This window comes from Odocoileus virginianus, chromosome 20 (assembly GCF_023699985.2).
Source record: "Odocoileus virginianus isolate 20LAN1187 ecotype Illinois chromosome 20, Ovbor_1.2, whole genome shotgun sequence".
NCBI classification, from domain to species: domain Eukaryota; kingdom Metazoa; phylum Chordata; class Mammalia; order Artiodactyla; family Cervidae; genus Odocoileus; species Odocoileus virginianus.
In genome coordinates this window covers 2614714-2628936 of record NC_069693.1, presented here as the reverse complement: position 1 = coordinate 2628936, position 14223 = coordinate 2614714, and the positions used below count along the sequence as shown (strand labels likewise).

General features: G+C 45.4%; 1 protein-coding gene across 5 annotated transcripts in view; it reads right to left on the bottom strand.

Annotated features, from left to right (window-relative positions):
• The window catches only part of SMIM17 (small integral membrane protein 17), a 36298-nt gene that overhangs the window by 11814 nt on the left and 10261 nt on the right, over window positions 1-14223 (bottom strand). For 2 of the 5 annotated variants that reach the window (XM_070451731.1, XM_070451732.1), the window contains 2 exons: window positions 12166-12242; window positions 1883-5030 (listed from right to left, as the gene is read on the bottom strand). In XM_070451731.1, the coding sequence (XP_070307832.1) occupies window positions 4908-5030; window positions 12166-12242 (200 nt within the window). In that variant the 3' untranslated portion in view covers window positions 1883-4907. Of the gene's footprint in view, window positions 1-1882; window positions 5031-5057; window positions 5261-6578; window positions 8664-12165; window positions 12243-14223 lie in introns of those variants that run through there. The other 3 variants (XM_070451733.1, XM_020907417.2, XR_011482334.1) reach the window with 3 other exon arrangements.

The following is a 14223-nucleotide window of genomic DNA, read 5'->3' as shown; positions in this document are numbered from 1 at the left end:
TGGCTGAGTCTCTCTGCTGTCCGCCTGAAACTATCGTAAGATTGTTAATCGGCTCTACCCCAACACAAAACAAAAAGTTAAAAAAATGTTGAAAGCCGCAAGTAAGAGACACAGTCTGACAAAGTCAGATAAGATACACAGTATGACAGCAACTCTAAATGAAGAAATTAACAGTCAAGGAAAATCTTAATTGCACTAATGATCAGATAAATGGAAATTTTTAAAGTTCTCACCACCAGCACAAACCAGCACACACATTGTGGATAACATGCAGTACTGTTACAGATGTGACATAGTTTTATATGTTGGGAGGGTAAATAGGTGGAAAGCCATTTTAGAAGACAATATGGGAATGGCTACCCACTCCAGTGTTCTTGCCTGGAGAATCCCATGGACAGAGGAGCCTGGTGGGCTACAGTCTGTGGGGTCACAAAGAGTCAGACATGAGTGAGTGACTAGCGCACTAACACTAACATGGTGTTACATATCAACATATAAAGTGTAATTAATCACTGCTGCAATTCTAGGGATTTACCTTCTCAAAAAGCACAGGCACAAAAATACAGATGTACATTTACCACAGAATTTTTAAAAACTTGAAACAGCTTAAATATCCAGCAGTAGTAAATTGATTGGTTAATTTTGGAAAATCAGTTCGGTAGGTTATTATGCACTCACTGAACACAATGAGGTGGATCTCTATACTCACAAAACCATGCCTTGTAGTTTATTGAGAATAATTTTCATAACTATGTAACATGATGGCATAGTTACAAATCCACAAACTAAAGTTAACATGAAATCTGTTGTTTTTGTCTGCAATGCAAATAGAAACCATGCATGCACAGACTCCTTCCCCGAGCAGCGTTGGTTGAGCTGTTCTGATGTCATTCCCTGAGGTTTTCTTTGCGTCACCAGCTGGTACACACTGGTACACACAGATAGTACACACTATCTGACTGCTAGTCCAGTCAGATACTCTCTCCTCGGGACTCAGGAGGGCACTGACTATGAACCATCTCTCGGCCACAGCTTTTAAGATTCTTCCCGAGTCCCCGCTGCTCTGCTTCCTGGAGCTAAAATGTTTCATGTTCATTCCCGGTTGTTCCCCACCAGCATTGTGTTCTCATTTTAAAGTAAGATTAAGTTCTTTAGCTGTCTACCAGGGAAAACTAACTGGTTAGCACTGAGTGGGTTTCAGGCCAAAGATCCTTAGAAAGTGTGGAATTATAATTAAAGTGTGGTTATTGGGTGAAATGGAGCAAAGCAGTATAAGGCACCTAATCCTGTTTTGTGCCATGAGAGTAACAGGCCTTCACAGCAACAGAAAGACAGCTCGTCAGCCAAGGTCTGGATGGGTTTTTCCTGGGAAGAGGACAGAAGGTGCTAGTCCACGGAATATGTATGATGCCTGTTCAGAGTGGAACTGGGTAACAGGAAGCAAGAGGGTAAAAGGACTTAATTCTTTTTGCTTTAAGGCATGGAGTAGAACACAGGTCATTCATGCAACATAACTGAAAGACTCGTAGCTTTTATTGTTCAGTCAGTGAGTCAGGTCTGACTCTGACCCCATGGACTGCAACACCCCAGGCAAAAACCAAACAAAAGCAGGAAGCAGGACCGGATGTGTGTGCCCCCGGGACGGAGGTGTGAAGAGGAAGGGTGCTCACACCTCGGGGAGCGCCGGCAGAGATCAGTAGGAGAGCGGGGAGGCTTCAGAAGCTGGGAGGCCTGCACAGGTCAGCGCTGTCCCTGCACTTGCCAGCAAGAGGCCACCAGGCCTGTGTGGGGAGAAGCTGGAGCGCCACGGGGACAGAGGGCCGTTCAGGGCCCGAGAAGGGAGAAGGGGGGTAACTCACAGCACCCTCGCTCCGTACTCCGGCGTACTCCGGCGGGGGCACCGCCACTCAAACCCCACTGTAACACGCGAGGGGCTCAGCTATGCTCCCGTGGTCGGCCGTGGGCTGGTGCCCCAGAATGGCTCGGGTGAGCCCTCAAGGCCAGAGCTGGGACTCAGGAGAGTAGGGAGACATGGGCATAGCACCACGCTTGCTTCTGGTTCCACTGGTCAAAGCAGGCCCCACAGCCAAGCCCGGGGCGGTGTGGGAAGGGCTGACTCGATGGTGTGGCTACAGGGAAGGGTGAAACATGCCAATCACTAGTGCAGACCACCTGCATTACCAGGAATTACGGAGGAGTACAAGGTCTAGTTTAGGAGACCAGGGTTCGATCCCTGGGTTGGGAAGATCCCCTGGAGAAGAGAATGGCAACCCGCTCCAGTATTCTTGCCTGGAGAATTCCTCGGACAGAGGAGCCTAGGGGGCTACAGTCTATGGGGTCGCAGAGAGTCGGACGCGACAGAGACGAACACACACACAAGCTCTAATCAGACGGCAAGATCTCCACAAAGTTATTCTAAGTAATTGATACGGTCTGTAATTTATAAGGGCTTCCCTTGTGGCTTAGCTGGTAAAGAACCCGACTGCCACTGCAGGAGACACAAGAGACTCAGATTCCATTCCTGGCACGGGAAGATCCCCTGGAGGATGAAATGGTAACCCACTCCAACGGTCCTGCTTGGAGAATCCCATGGACAGAGGGGCCTGGGGGGCTACGGTCTGTGGGGTCGCAAAGAGAGCAACTGAGTGCGCACGCACACACGTAATGTAAAAAGAAGAAAAGTAATAATCTTACCTCTATATTCTCCTCACCAGTCAGCAAGCGCCTCTCCCTCGAGGCAACCACTTTGAGCAGTTGCCTGCCATCTTTCCAGAATATTCTATGCATGTATAAGCAAATTTTATGTGGATATTTGTTTATATGCATAAATATTCTAAAAAGTTATATAATGCTCCTTTCTACACAAATGGTACCACAGGGCATGGTTTTCCAGCTTGCTTTCATTCGTTGTCATCTGAGACCCTTAGATAGGGCAGGTGGATGTTATCATTTCACACAGTTTGTGCATAAGCTATTTTTTATCTTTTTTTTCTCTAAATTGTTTTGGTTTTTTGAAAACCTTATTTATTTGGAGGGCATAAGATTTATTATAAAGAATCCCTCATGATTATTTAAACCTCACTGTGATTAGCTTAGCTCCAGAAAAAAAATATTGCTGAAAAATAGTTTTCAGTTGTGAGTAAAGCCTTTTTTCCAAATTCGACCACTGAATTGCCCTGTGTTATAGGGCAACTGGGAACTCTCTGCATAAAAGAGAACGTCCACATTAAAAAAAATCATGAGATTTTTCAATCATATAAAAAGGTATAAAGTATAGTACATGCCTATATTCAATATTTTAAAAAAATAACTTTGGTAACATGAACATATAATACCTGTACTTTTAAAATACGGAAATGCACCATATTTTATAATATATATTTGCTTTTAAAATAGGTTGTGAAAATCTGTCTATATGTCTATTTTCCAGGTCAATTTTCAAGTAAATTACAGACATGATCTCACTTCCTTAGCTTGCATCTCTAAGGAAAAAACAATTTGTGCTCACTTTGGCAGAACATATACTAAACAGAAGGAAAAATAAAGTATCTTCTATACAACCAAAATATCATTACCACACAATGAAATGAATAATTTCTTAGTATCAGTGACCAGTCCATATTCAGATTTCCTTGCTCCTCCCAACAAGGTTGTCTTGGTTGTCTTCAACCAAGACAAGTTGAAAAAGTGATTTAGTTTTATCAGAAACAAATGTGTCAAGCCAAAATCTCTGCAGATGGTGACTGCAGCCATGAAATTAAAAGATGCTTGCTCCTTGGAAGAAAAGCTATTGACCAGCCTAGACAGTATATCAAAAAGCAGAGACATTACTTGACCAACAAAGGTCTGTCTAGTCAAAGCTATGGTCTTTCCAGTAGTCATGTATGAATGTGAGAGTTGGACTAGAAAGAAAGCTGAGTGCCAAAGAATCAATGCTTTTGAACTGTGGTGTTAGAGAAGACTCTTGAGAGTCCCTTGGACTGCAAGGAGATCCAACCAGTCAATCCTAAGGGAAATCAGTCCTGAATATTCATTGGAAGGACTGATGCTGAAGCTGAAACTCCAATACTTTGGCCACCTGATGCAAAGAACTGGCTCATTGGAAAAGACCCTGATGCTGGGAAAGATTGAAGGCAGGAGGAGAAGGGGACGACAGAGGATGAGATGGTTGGATGGCATCACTGACTTGATGCACATGAGTCTGAGCAAGCTCCAGGAGTTGGTGATGGACAGGGAGGCCTGGTGTGCTGCAGTCCATGAGGTCACAGAGTTGGACATGACTGAGTGATGGAACTGAACTGTGCCTTGTCTGTGAAATGGGAATATTAGCTTGTGGAGAGGAGCAGATGATAAACACGTGGAGACACATCTACCTCCCTGCCCACCTGCCCTCTCAGTTCTCAGCCCTACAGAGGAAACCAGGGAAGGCCTGGGAGGACAGAATCTGTCTGCATTTTTTTTTCTGTCCCGTCATTGTCTTCACAGGCCTAAGCACACAGGAGGTCGTGAAGAAATGCCAGGTGGATGAATGAATAAGAGAAAAATCTCTCAGACTTCCCTGCTGGTCCAGTGGTTAAAACATCTGCCTTTCTAATGCAGGAGACATGGGTTCGATCCCTAGTCTGGGAAGAGCCCACAGAGCAACTAAGCCTGTGCGCTGGAGCCCACGAGCTGCGACCCCTGCAGCCCGTGCTCCACAAGAGGAGCCCCCGCAACGAGCAGCCGAGCACAGCTAGGGAGGAGCCCTGCTCACTGCAGCTGGAGAAAGCCATTCAGCCACAGAGACCCAGCACAGCCAAAACAGCAAGAGAACAGCCCTGAGCCGGTCAGGAACCGCAGGCTCTGAGTCTTGCCTGCATTCAAGGCATCACCCGGGCCACAGCACGCAGAGGGTCCTGATGAAGGGCTTACCTGAAGGCCCGAGGCAGCCACGGGGCGTCTGTGGGGAAGAACACCGCAGGCAGAGCCAGTGCCAGCGTCCTGAGGCAGGGGCATGACGGGCTTGTCCAAACAGCCGCGCGCCAGTGTGGCTGGAGCAGGGAAGGGAACAGAGGGAGGGGTGGCGGGGCACAGGCGAGTCCGCGTGGGGCTGGATGGCCAGGGTGAGGACTTTGCCTTTGACTTCCTCGAGGGGGTGGATTACGAATGGTCTTGATTACGTTTAATGGGATCCGCCTGGCTCTTGGGTGAAGAACGGCACATCGGGTGCCGGTGGCGACCTCCATCGTCCATGAAATGAGCATCCTGGCACGTGACAGAGCTGAAATAAATAACCACTGCTCTGTGGCCTATCCCAGGTGGCTCCGTGGCAAAGAATCCGCCCGCAATGCAGGAGATGCCGCTTCCATCCCTGGGTCGGGAAGATCCCTGGAGGAGGAAATGGCAACCTACTCCAGTGTTCTTACCTGGGAAATCCCATGGACAGAGGAGCTTGGCGGGCTATAATCCATGGGGTTGCAAAGAGTTGGACACAACTGAGCGACTCAACAACAACAAACCAGCTCTAATTTTCTTTCTTTATAAATCCGTTTTTTACTTGGACAAGTCTCCCCTTTCAACTCATTGCTTCTGTTCCAGGAATACTTGCTTGTGCATGCTAAGTCATATCTGACTCTTGACCACCCCAGGGACTGCAGCCTGCCAGGCTCCTCCATCCATGGGGTTTTCCAGGCAAGAGGACTGAAGTGGGTGCCGTTGCCTTCTCTGCTGATAGGTACTACCTCCCTGCGTATTTCTAGTAATTTTCTTTCAAGACCCAGGAATCTTTTCCCAACATCTCCAAAAATGTAATTCCTGAAAAGAGATATTTCATTTTATTTTCTGCACTGGTCAACCCCTTTTACAAATAACATGTTTAATACAGCTTATATGTCCTTATTTACATTTTCAATCGCGACAGTTCGTTCCAACTCTAAATGAAGCCAGTTTCATCCTGAACGTTGGTGCAAGTGAATCTATAATGAATCGCTTAGCTTGCTACATGTGCTAAGTTGCTTCAGTCGTGTCCGACTCTTTGCAACCCTGTCCGACTCTTTGCAACCCGTGGAACTGCTACTAATTCCATGGAGTCCATGGAATTCTCCAGGCAAGAATACTGGAGTGGGTTGACCATTTTTTCCTTCTCTAGGGGATCTTCCCAACCCAGGAACTGAACCCGGGTCCCCTGCATTGCAGGCAGATTCCTTACCCACTGAGCTATGAGGGAAGCCCCTCTTGGCTTGAGTTCATATGAAATGAGACTCTCCTGTTTGCAAGAAATAAAATCCTAAAGAATTGAACAGCTGAGGCATGTGTTTCTTTTAAGGGCCAGTTGTGGCTTGTTGGACACAATCAGCCAGAGATAGGAATGGAGAGAGAGAGAAGCCAATACTTCACCTGCCCTAATTTCTCTAACAAACTCAAAAGAGACCACTCAAAGTCCTATTGAAACAAAATGACTCAAAGAGTCTAAATACACATACACAGGGAGTTTAAACAGCAGGATGGTCATATCGACCACTGCTAGACAAGGTCAAATGTAAGGCAAGGGGTTACATTAGTTAAAGACAGTCATTTCCTATTGGGCAAAGGATTAAGAATCAGATTTTAACCAACCTTTATTGAGTGCCTGCTCTATACTTGGCACTGTGCTGGGTGTTTTACATGTATTGCTTAGTTGACAAAGACATAACAACGCTATAGTATATGCACCAAATTACACAGCTGCTCAATACACAAAGTATATATTAATAAAAATAGATTGACAAATGGAATCAACACTAACAGATTTTTACATAGCCTTATTGGTTTTTGACATGTAGGTTTGGACAAAATTAAATAGCATGTGATTCTGAACAACGTAATTGATAAGACGAAGTTACTTAACCAACATGTAGTTTTGAATTCTACAGACAGAAAATATATATTCATCTTAAATGTCCATGAAACATACACAGACACTGGATATGTTCTAGTGTCTTTAAAAGCTTCTTAAAAGGCTCTGAAGGCAGACATGATAGGCCACATTCTCCGCTCACAGTAAATCAGGAAGAAACCTCTTTTTAGATAAACCTCATCACTGAGTTTCAAATCACTCTTTAGAAACCCTGCAATAAAATACTTAGGCAATAACAAGATAAACAAGAACATGAATTATCCAACTTTGAGATGTGGCCAAGGCTATAATCAGAAGTATGTTTATATTATTAAATGCACTATTACAGCAAATAGTTTTATAAAAAGAATATAAATAAATTAAGAGGTCAACTTAAAAATCGAGACAAGGAATAGAAACAACAAAAAAATAAATCCAATACATGTTAAAGGAAAAAAAATTATCAACTAGAGAAATAATGGACATAAATCCTAATGCTGGTTCTTCAGAAAAATAATAATAAACTAGATAAAACTTTGACAAATTAAAGGCAGAATGGAGACAGAACAAAATAAAGAGAAGATTTTGTTTGATTATTTGGGGCTGGCCAAAAAATTCATTCAAGTTTCTCTCTACCATCTTATAGAAAAACCCAAACGAACTTTTTGGCCAAGCCAAAAAATACTGCTCATAATTAAGCTAATCATCTGGAGGAAAATATTCAGTGGAATGAAGAATAGTCTAGGGGACAAAAGAATACTATAAATCGTCAAAATTAATGGAGTTAAAAAGGATTAATGAGCTGAAAACAAGAGAAGAAATGGAAAGCATCTAAGAACACAGTGAAGTTTTCCTTCCGTGACGCTAGGACCTGATCCCATTACTGCATCCTTTCCACACGTCAAGAATTAATGCTTCTTAAACTTCAAGAAAGGGCTTCCCTGGTGGCTCAGTGATAAAGAATCTGCCTGCCAACACAGGGGACCCAGATTCCATCCCTGAGTCGGGAAGATCCCCTGGAGGAGGAAATGGCAACCCACTCCAGTACTCTCGCCTGGGAAACTCATGGACAGAGGAGCCCGGTGGGCTATCGTCCGTGGGGCCGCAGAGCCAGACACGGCTGAGCACAGCATGAACTACGGAAAGTACTCGAAAGCACAGCAAAGGGTCAAACATTACTCAAGTCCTTCTATGGTGCAAGCTTAGCCACAACAGTAAAATGAAACAAAGATAGCACCAATCCTATGTAAGAAGATAGAGGCAAGAATCCTACATAAAATATCAAGGGACGGAATTCAGTATCTGAAAAGCCAGGTGCGCCACCATCCTGAGACTGCGAAGGTGATTTGTAGTGGAGAAATTGACTCAGTTTCATTGCGTGTATGCTGCGCACGTGTTCACCTTCTCTGAAGTCACGATGCATCTTCCACTTGGCGACGTCTTACATTTAAGCAGTATTCTGTTTCTTTCTCAGGAGTACACAAAATAACACACATTTACAATCCAAGATGTCAAGTTCAGTGAAATACAGCAATGCAGAAACCACACATGAAAAGGTGAAACACAAAAGAAAAATCATCTCAATGGATGTGTCAAAGGCATTTGATAATATTCAAGACCTATTCCTGATTTTTTAAACCAGAGCTCTTCCTTAACATGACACAGGGCATCTATTTCGAAACAAGAGTCACCTTAATAGTTAAATGTGAAACATCATGGGCATCCCAGTTAAAACCAGGAACAGAAAGATCACACACACTACCAAGACTATGGTCGTTTGCTGTGGAGCTTTCGACCACTCCACAAAGCCCTGAAACAGAAAAAAGAAAAAGTATAAATATCAGCAGGGGAGGGCGCCACCATAGTCACTTGAAGAAAGTGGGATTATAGAGCTGGGAATGAAACAGTTCATCAGGGGTTTCCCTGGTGGTCCAGTGGTTAAAACTCCATGCTCCCAATGCAGGCGGCTGAGGTTTGACCCCTGGTCAGGGAACTGGATCCACACACCACAACTAAGAAGCAACTAGGAATTCACACACGCAACTAAAGATCCCACATGCCTCAACTAAGACCCAGTGCAGCCAAATAAAAAAACAAAAATTTGAAAAAAAAAGAAAAAGAAATAGTGTGTCAGCTATAGAGCTATTTTAATTAAAAACTCTGCAAACACCTGGATGGGAGGGGAGCTGGGGGGAGAATGGATACATGTATACCTGTGGTTGAGTCCCTTCGTGTTCACTGAAATTGTCACAACATTGTTAACTGGCTATATCCCAATACAAAATAAATAGTTCAAAAGAAAAATCTTCGCAAATTATAGCACAGGGAACTATATTCAACATCTTGTAATAATTTGTAATGGAAAAGAATCTGAAAAAGAATATATATTTATGTACAGCTGAATCACTCTGCTGTACACTGGAAACTAACACATTGTAAATCAATTATATTCCTATAAAAATTTAAAAAGGAAAAACAAAAACTGATAAAATAAAAAAAAGTTAAATAACAGGAACTGCTTAGAATCATGGGGCTTCTCAGGCGGCTCAGTGGGTAAAGATTCCATGTGCAATGCAGGAGACTCAGGAGATGTGGGTTTGATCCCTGGATCTGGAAGATCCCCTGGAGGAGGACATGGCAACCCACTCCAGTATTCTTGCCTGGAGAATCCCGTGGATAGAACAAACTGGTGGGCTACGGTCCATGAGGATGCAAAGAGTTGGACAGGACTTACAGACTAAACAACATGAAGTATCGTTTAGCACCTTATTCTGTCTACCCGGCTGACTGTGAGCCCCTGAAAGTGGGGGCCATCGATATCCTGCTCACTGTTGAACCTCACCGCTTTGAACACTGCCTGGCACACAGTAGGTGCACAATAAACAGCTGTGGACTGAATGAATGACCTCATCGCAGCCCTGGCTACCCCTTCAACTCCAGCATTCCCCCAAATGTGCCCTACTGCATCATGCCTCTGTGTCTCTGCCCCCTGCCCTGCTCTGCCTGGGGAGTTACTAATCTCTAAAATCCCAGGTGTCATATATCCAGAGAAAAACATGATCCGAAAGGATTCATGCACCCCAGTGTTCATTGCAGCACTGTTTACAATAGCCAAGACATGGAAGCAACCTAGATGTCCATTGAGAGAGGAATGCTTAATGAAGATGTGGTCCATAGACACCATGGAGACTTACTCAGCCATTAAAAAGAATGAAACAATGACATTTGCAGCAACGTGGATAGACCTACAGAATGTCATACTGAGTGAAGTAAGTCAGACAGAGAAGGAGATATAGCGTTTCACGTGCCTTATATGTGGAATCTACAAAGAAAATAAACAGCTCATGATTGTTAAAAAAAAAAAAAAAAAGAATAAACGATACAAATGAACTTACTGACAAAACAGAAAGGGATTCACAGACTTGGAGAATGAACTTATGGTTCCTGGAGGGGAAGGGACAGTTAGGGAGTTTGGGATGGACATGCACACACTGCTACATTCAAAATGGATAAGCAACAAGGGCCTGCTGCCCAGCACAGGGAACTCTGCTCAATGCCGTGTGGCAGCCTGGATGGGAGGTTCGGGGGAGAGTGGATACGTGTACACGGATGGCTGAGTCCCTCTGCTGGTCACCTGAAACCACTATCACACTGTTGATCAGCTATACCTTAGTACAAAATGAAAAGTTTAAAGCTTGAAAAACAAACAAACAAAACAAACTCACAGGTGTGGTGTCGCTTCCTCTCTGATATTCAAGAATAAGCCCCCTGGGACTTCCCTGGTGGTTAAGTGGCTAAGATTCTGAGCTCCCAATTCTGGGGGCCCCGGTTCAATCCTTGGTCGAGGAACTAGATCCCATATGCCGCAGCTAAGACCTGGCACGACTAACTAAACACTTTTAAGAAAGGATAGATCTCCTGGCCCACAGAATTACTTTCTTCTTCCCTTGAGCCGACCCACTGGGAGCCAGCACTTATTTCTATACTACCAAGGTTGGTTGTCCAGCTTGCCTCCTCCCACCTTACGTCAACAAAGCCTTTTTCTGGCTTGAGCCAGTCCAAGTTGGATTTCTGATATCTGATTGGCAGATGAGATCCTCACATGTTGCCAAGAGTGATTATACGCTTTCTTTCTAATATATAAAATAAATACGTAAATAAAAGAACCACTGTTATTATTTCACATTTTGATGTCTTATGCCCCCACAAAGAACACATTAGGTCTTCCAATGAAAGGAATGCTCGATCGTTCTTTTTGGTTTTACTCAGAGTACTTGGATTAAAACACAGCAGGTAATTAGTGGATGGAGGGGTGCATGGATGAGTAGGCAAAGGGGTGGATGAAGGAAGGCACATCCTTCCAACAGTCAACAAGTAGTAGATGAATGAATGGGTGAGGAGACAGATGCGTGGATAGAAGGATGGGTGAGTGGGTGGGTTGGATGGATGGAGTGATTGCATATGGATGATGGGGATGAGTGGGCACACAGATAACTGCATATATGGATTGATAGAATGTGTGTGTGAATGAGCAAGCAAATGAAAGGCTGGGTGAATGAATCAGAAGACAAATGAATGGAGGCTGGGTGTTCAATGGGTGGATGGATGAATGGATTGGTAGAAGGGTGAGTGGATGGGAGAGTTGATGGATGGATACAGAAGTGGATGAATGGCCTCGGATGGATGCATGGGTGGATGAATGATAGCTGGATGGATTATGATGGCTGGATGGATTATGATGCCTGGATGGATTATGATGGATGGATGGATAATGGATGGATGGATGAATGAATGGGTGATGGATGGGTGGATGATGGACAAATGGGTGGATAATGGATGGCTAGATGGATGAATGAGTGACGGATGGTTGGATGATGATGGATGGATGGATGGATGACTGATGGATGGATGGCTGAATGAATGGGTGGATTATCCATCCATGGGTGGATAATGGATGGATGGATGGATGAACGGGTGATAGGTGGATGGATAGAATGGGTATATGGATGAGTAGGCAGATGAAAGCTTGGGTGAATGAGAGGACAGATGAATGAATGGTTAATTCATGAAGCATTTATGAGTGAAGGGTTGGAGGGTATACATGGATGGAGTTATATCCACCACCCGATACCCTCCACTCTATGTCTGACTGCTACGGAACATGTCCTGTTTCCCACCAGAGACTCGTGGGGCTCACATCCCCAGACAGACTTTTGTGGGGCAGGGAAATTTCAGGCTGAGGAAGGGACTGACAGTCCACTGAGAACTGCAGAGAGGGGTCTCATCAAAAGAGGAAGGAATCCCCAGCTCACCTGGGAGTCCTCGGACTCATCATCTTCCTCCACCGAGCTCCACTCCTGGGGAAGCACAGTCTCGGGAGAAGGTAGGTCTGGGCGAGGGTGGGAACGGAGGAGAAAGGAGCCATGAGCAAGTGAGCAGGCCGGCTGGCTGGGTGCTGCGTTCTTCCCACTCACCGCCCCTGTCCTGCTGATGTCCTAACTCACACACACAGACCCACACACACCACAAACACATACACAGACACACACACACCACAGACACACACACACACAGACACACATACACAGACACACACACACAGACACATACACACACAAGGAGGCACGCACAGACAGACACACACACACAGACCCACACACAGACACACACACACCACAGACACACACACACCACAGACACAGACACAGACACACAGACACACACACAGACACACACACACCACAGACACACACACACAGACAGACACAGACACACACACAGACACACACACAGACACACACACACCACAGATACACACACACAGACAGACACAGACACATACACAGACACACACAGACACACACACACCACAGATACACACACACAGACACAGACACACACACAGACACAGACACACACACAGACACACACACACACACAGACACACACACACACACACCACAAACACACACACAGACACACACACACCACAAACACACACACACACACACACACACACACACACACCACAAACACACACACACACACAGACACACACACACACAGACACACACACACAGACACACACACACACACACCATACACACACACACCACACACACACACAGACACACACACACACCACAAACACACACACACCACACACACACACACCACAGACACACACACACACACAGACACAGACACACACACACACACCACAGACACACACACACACCACACACACACACACACACACACACACACCACAGACACACACACACCACAGACACACACACACACACACACACACACACACAGACACACACACACACACACCACAGACACACACACACACACCACAGACACACACACACCACAGACACACACACACCACAGACACACAGACACACACACAGACACACACACACCACAGACACACACACACACACAGACAGACACACACACACACACACACACACAGACACACACACACACACACCACAGACACACACAGACCACAAACACACACACACCACACACACACACAGACACACACACCACACACACACACACACAGACACACACACACACAGACACACACACACACACCACAGACACACACACACCACAGACACACACACCACACACACACACACAGACACACACACACACACAGACACACACACACACCACAGACACACACACAGACACACACACACAGACACACCACAGACACACACACAGACACACACACACACACCACAGACACACACACACACACCACAGACACACACACACACAGACACACCACAGACACACACACACCACAGACACACACACAGACAGACCATAGACGCACACACAGACACACACACACCACAGACACAGACACACACTCCATGTACGTGGTTCAGGTGGGGTAGAGAGAAGAAGAGACCTGAGTTCTGATGCCACTTCTGCCACTAACTACCCAGAAGACTTAAACGGAGTCACCTGATGTGACTCACCACCTGAGCCTCTATTCCACCACCTGGTAAATGGGTACAATAGTTCCTTTTCTACAGGCCTCTGGCAAAAACTGAGTGAGGGAGCAGAAGAAAAAGCCACAAAGTTAAGCCAGGAGGATGGAGGCTTCCCCAGCTTCCAGCCTCCAGTGAAGAAATCTCCCCATATTCAAATCTCAACATTCTTGTCACCTGTCAACTGCAGAGAACCAGGGGTGGAACCAAAAATGGGTATTTCCCACTCTTTTGCACCCAGGTCCTGCCAGGAGCCCTAAACCTACTCCTCACTGCTGGAAGTGACGTTTCTGTTCCCCCACCTTGGTCCCAGGCCTGCTGATCTCCCGGGGAAGAGGGAAGAGCCTT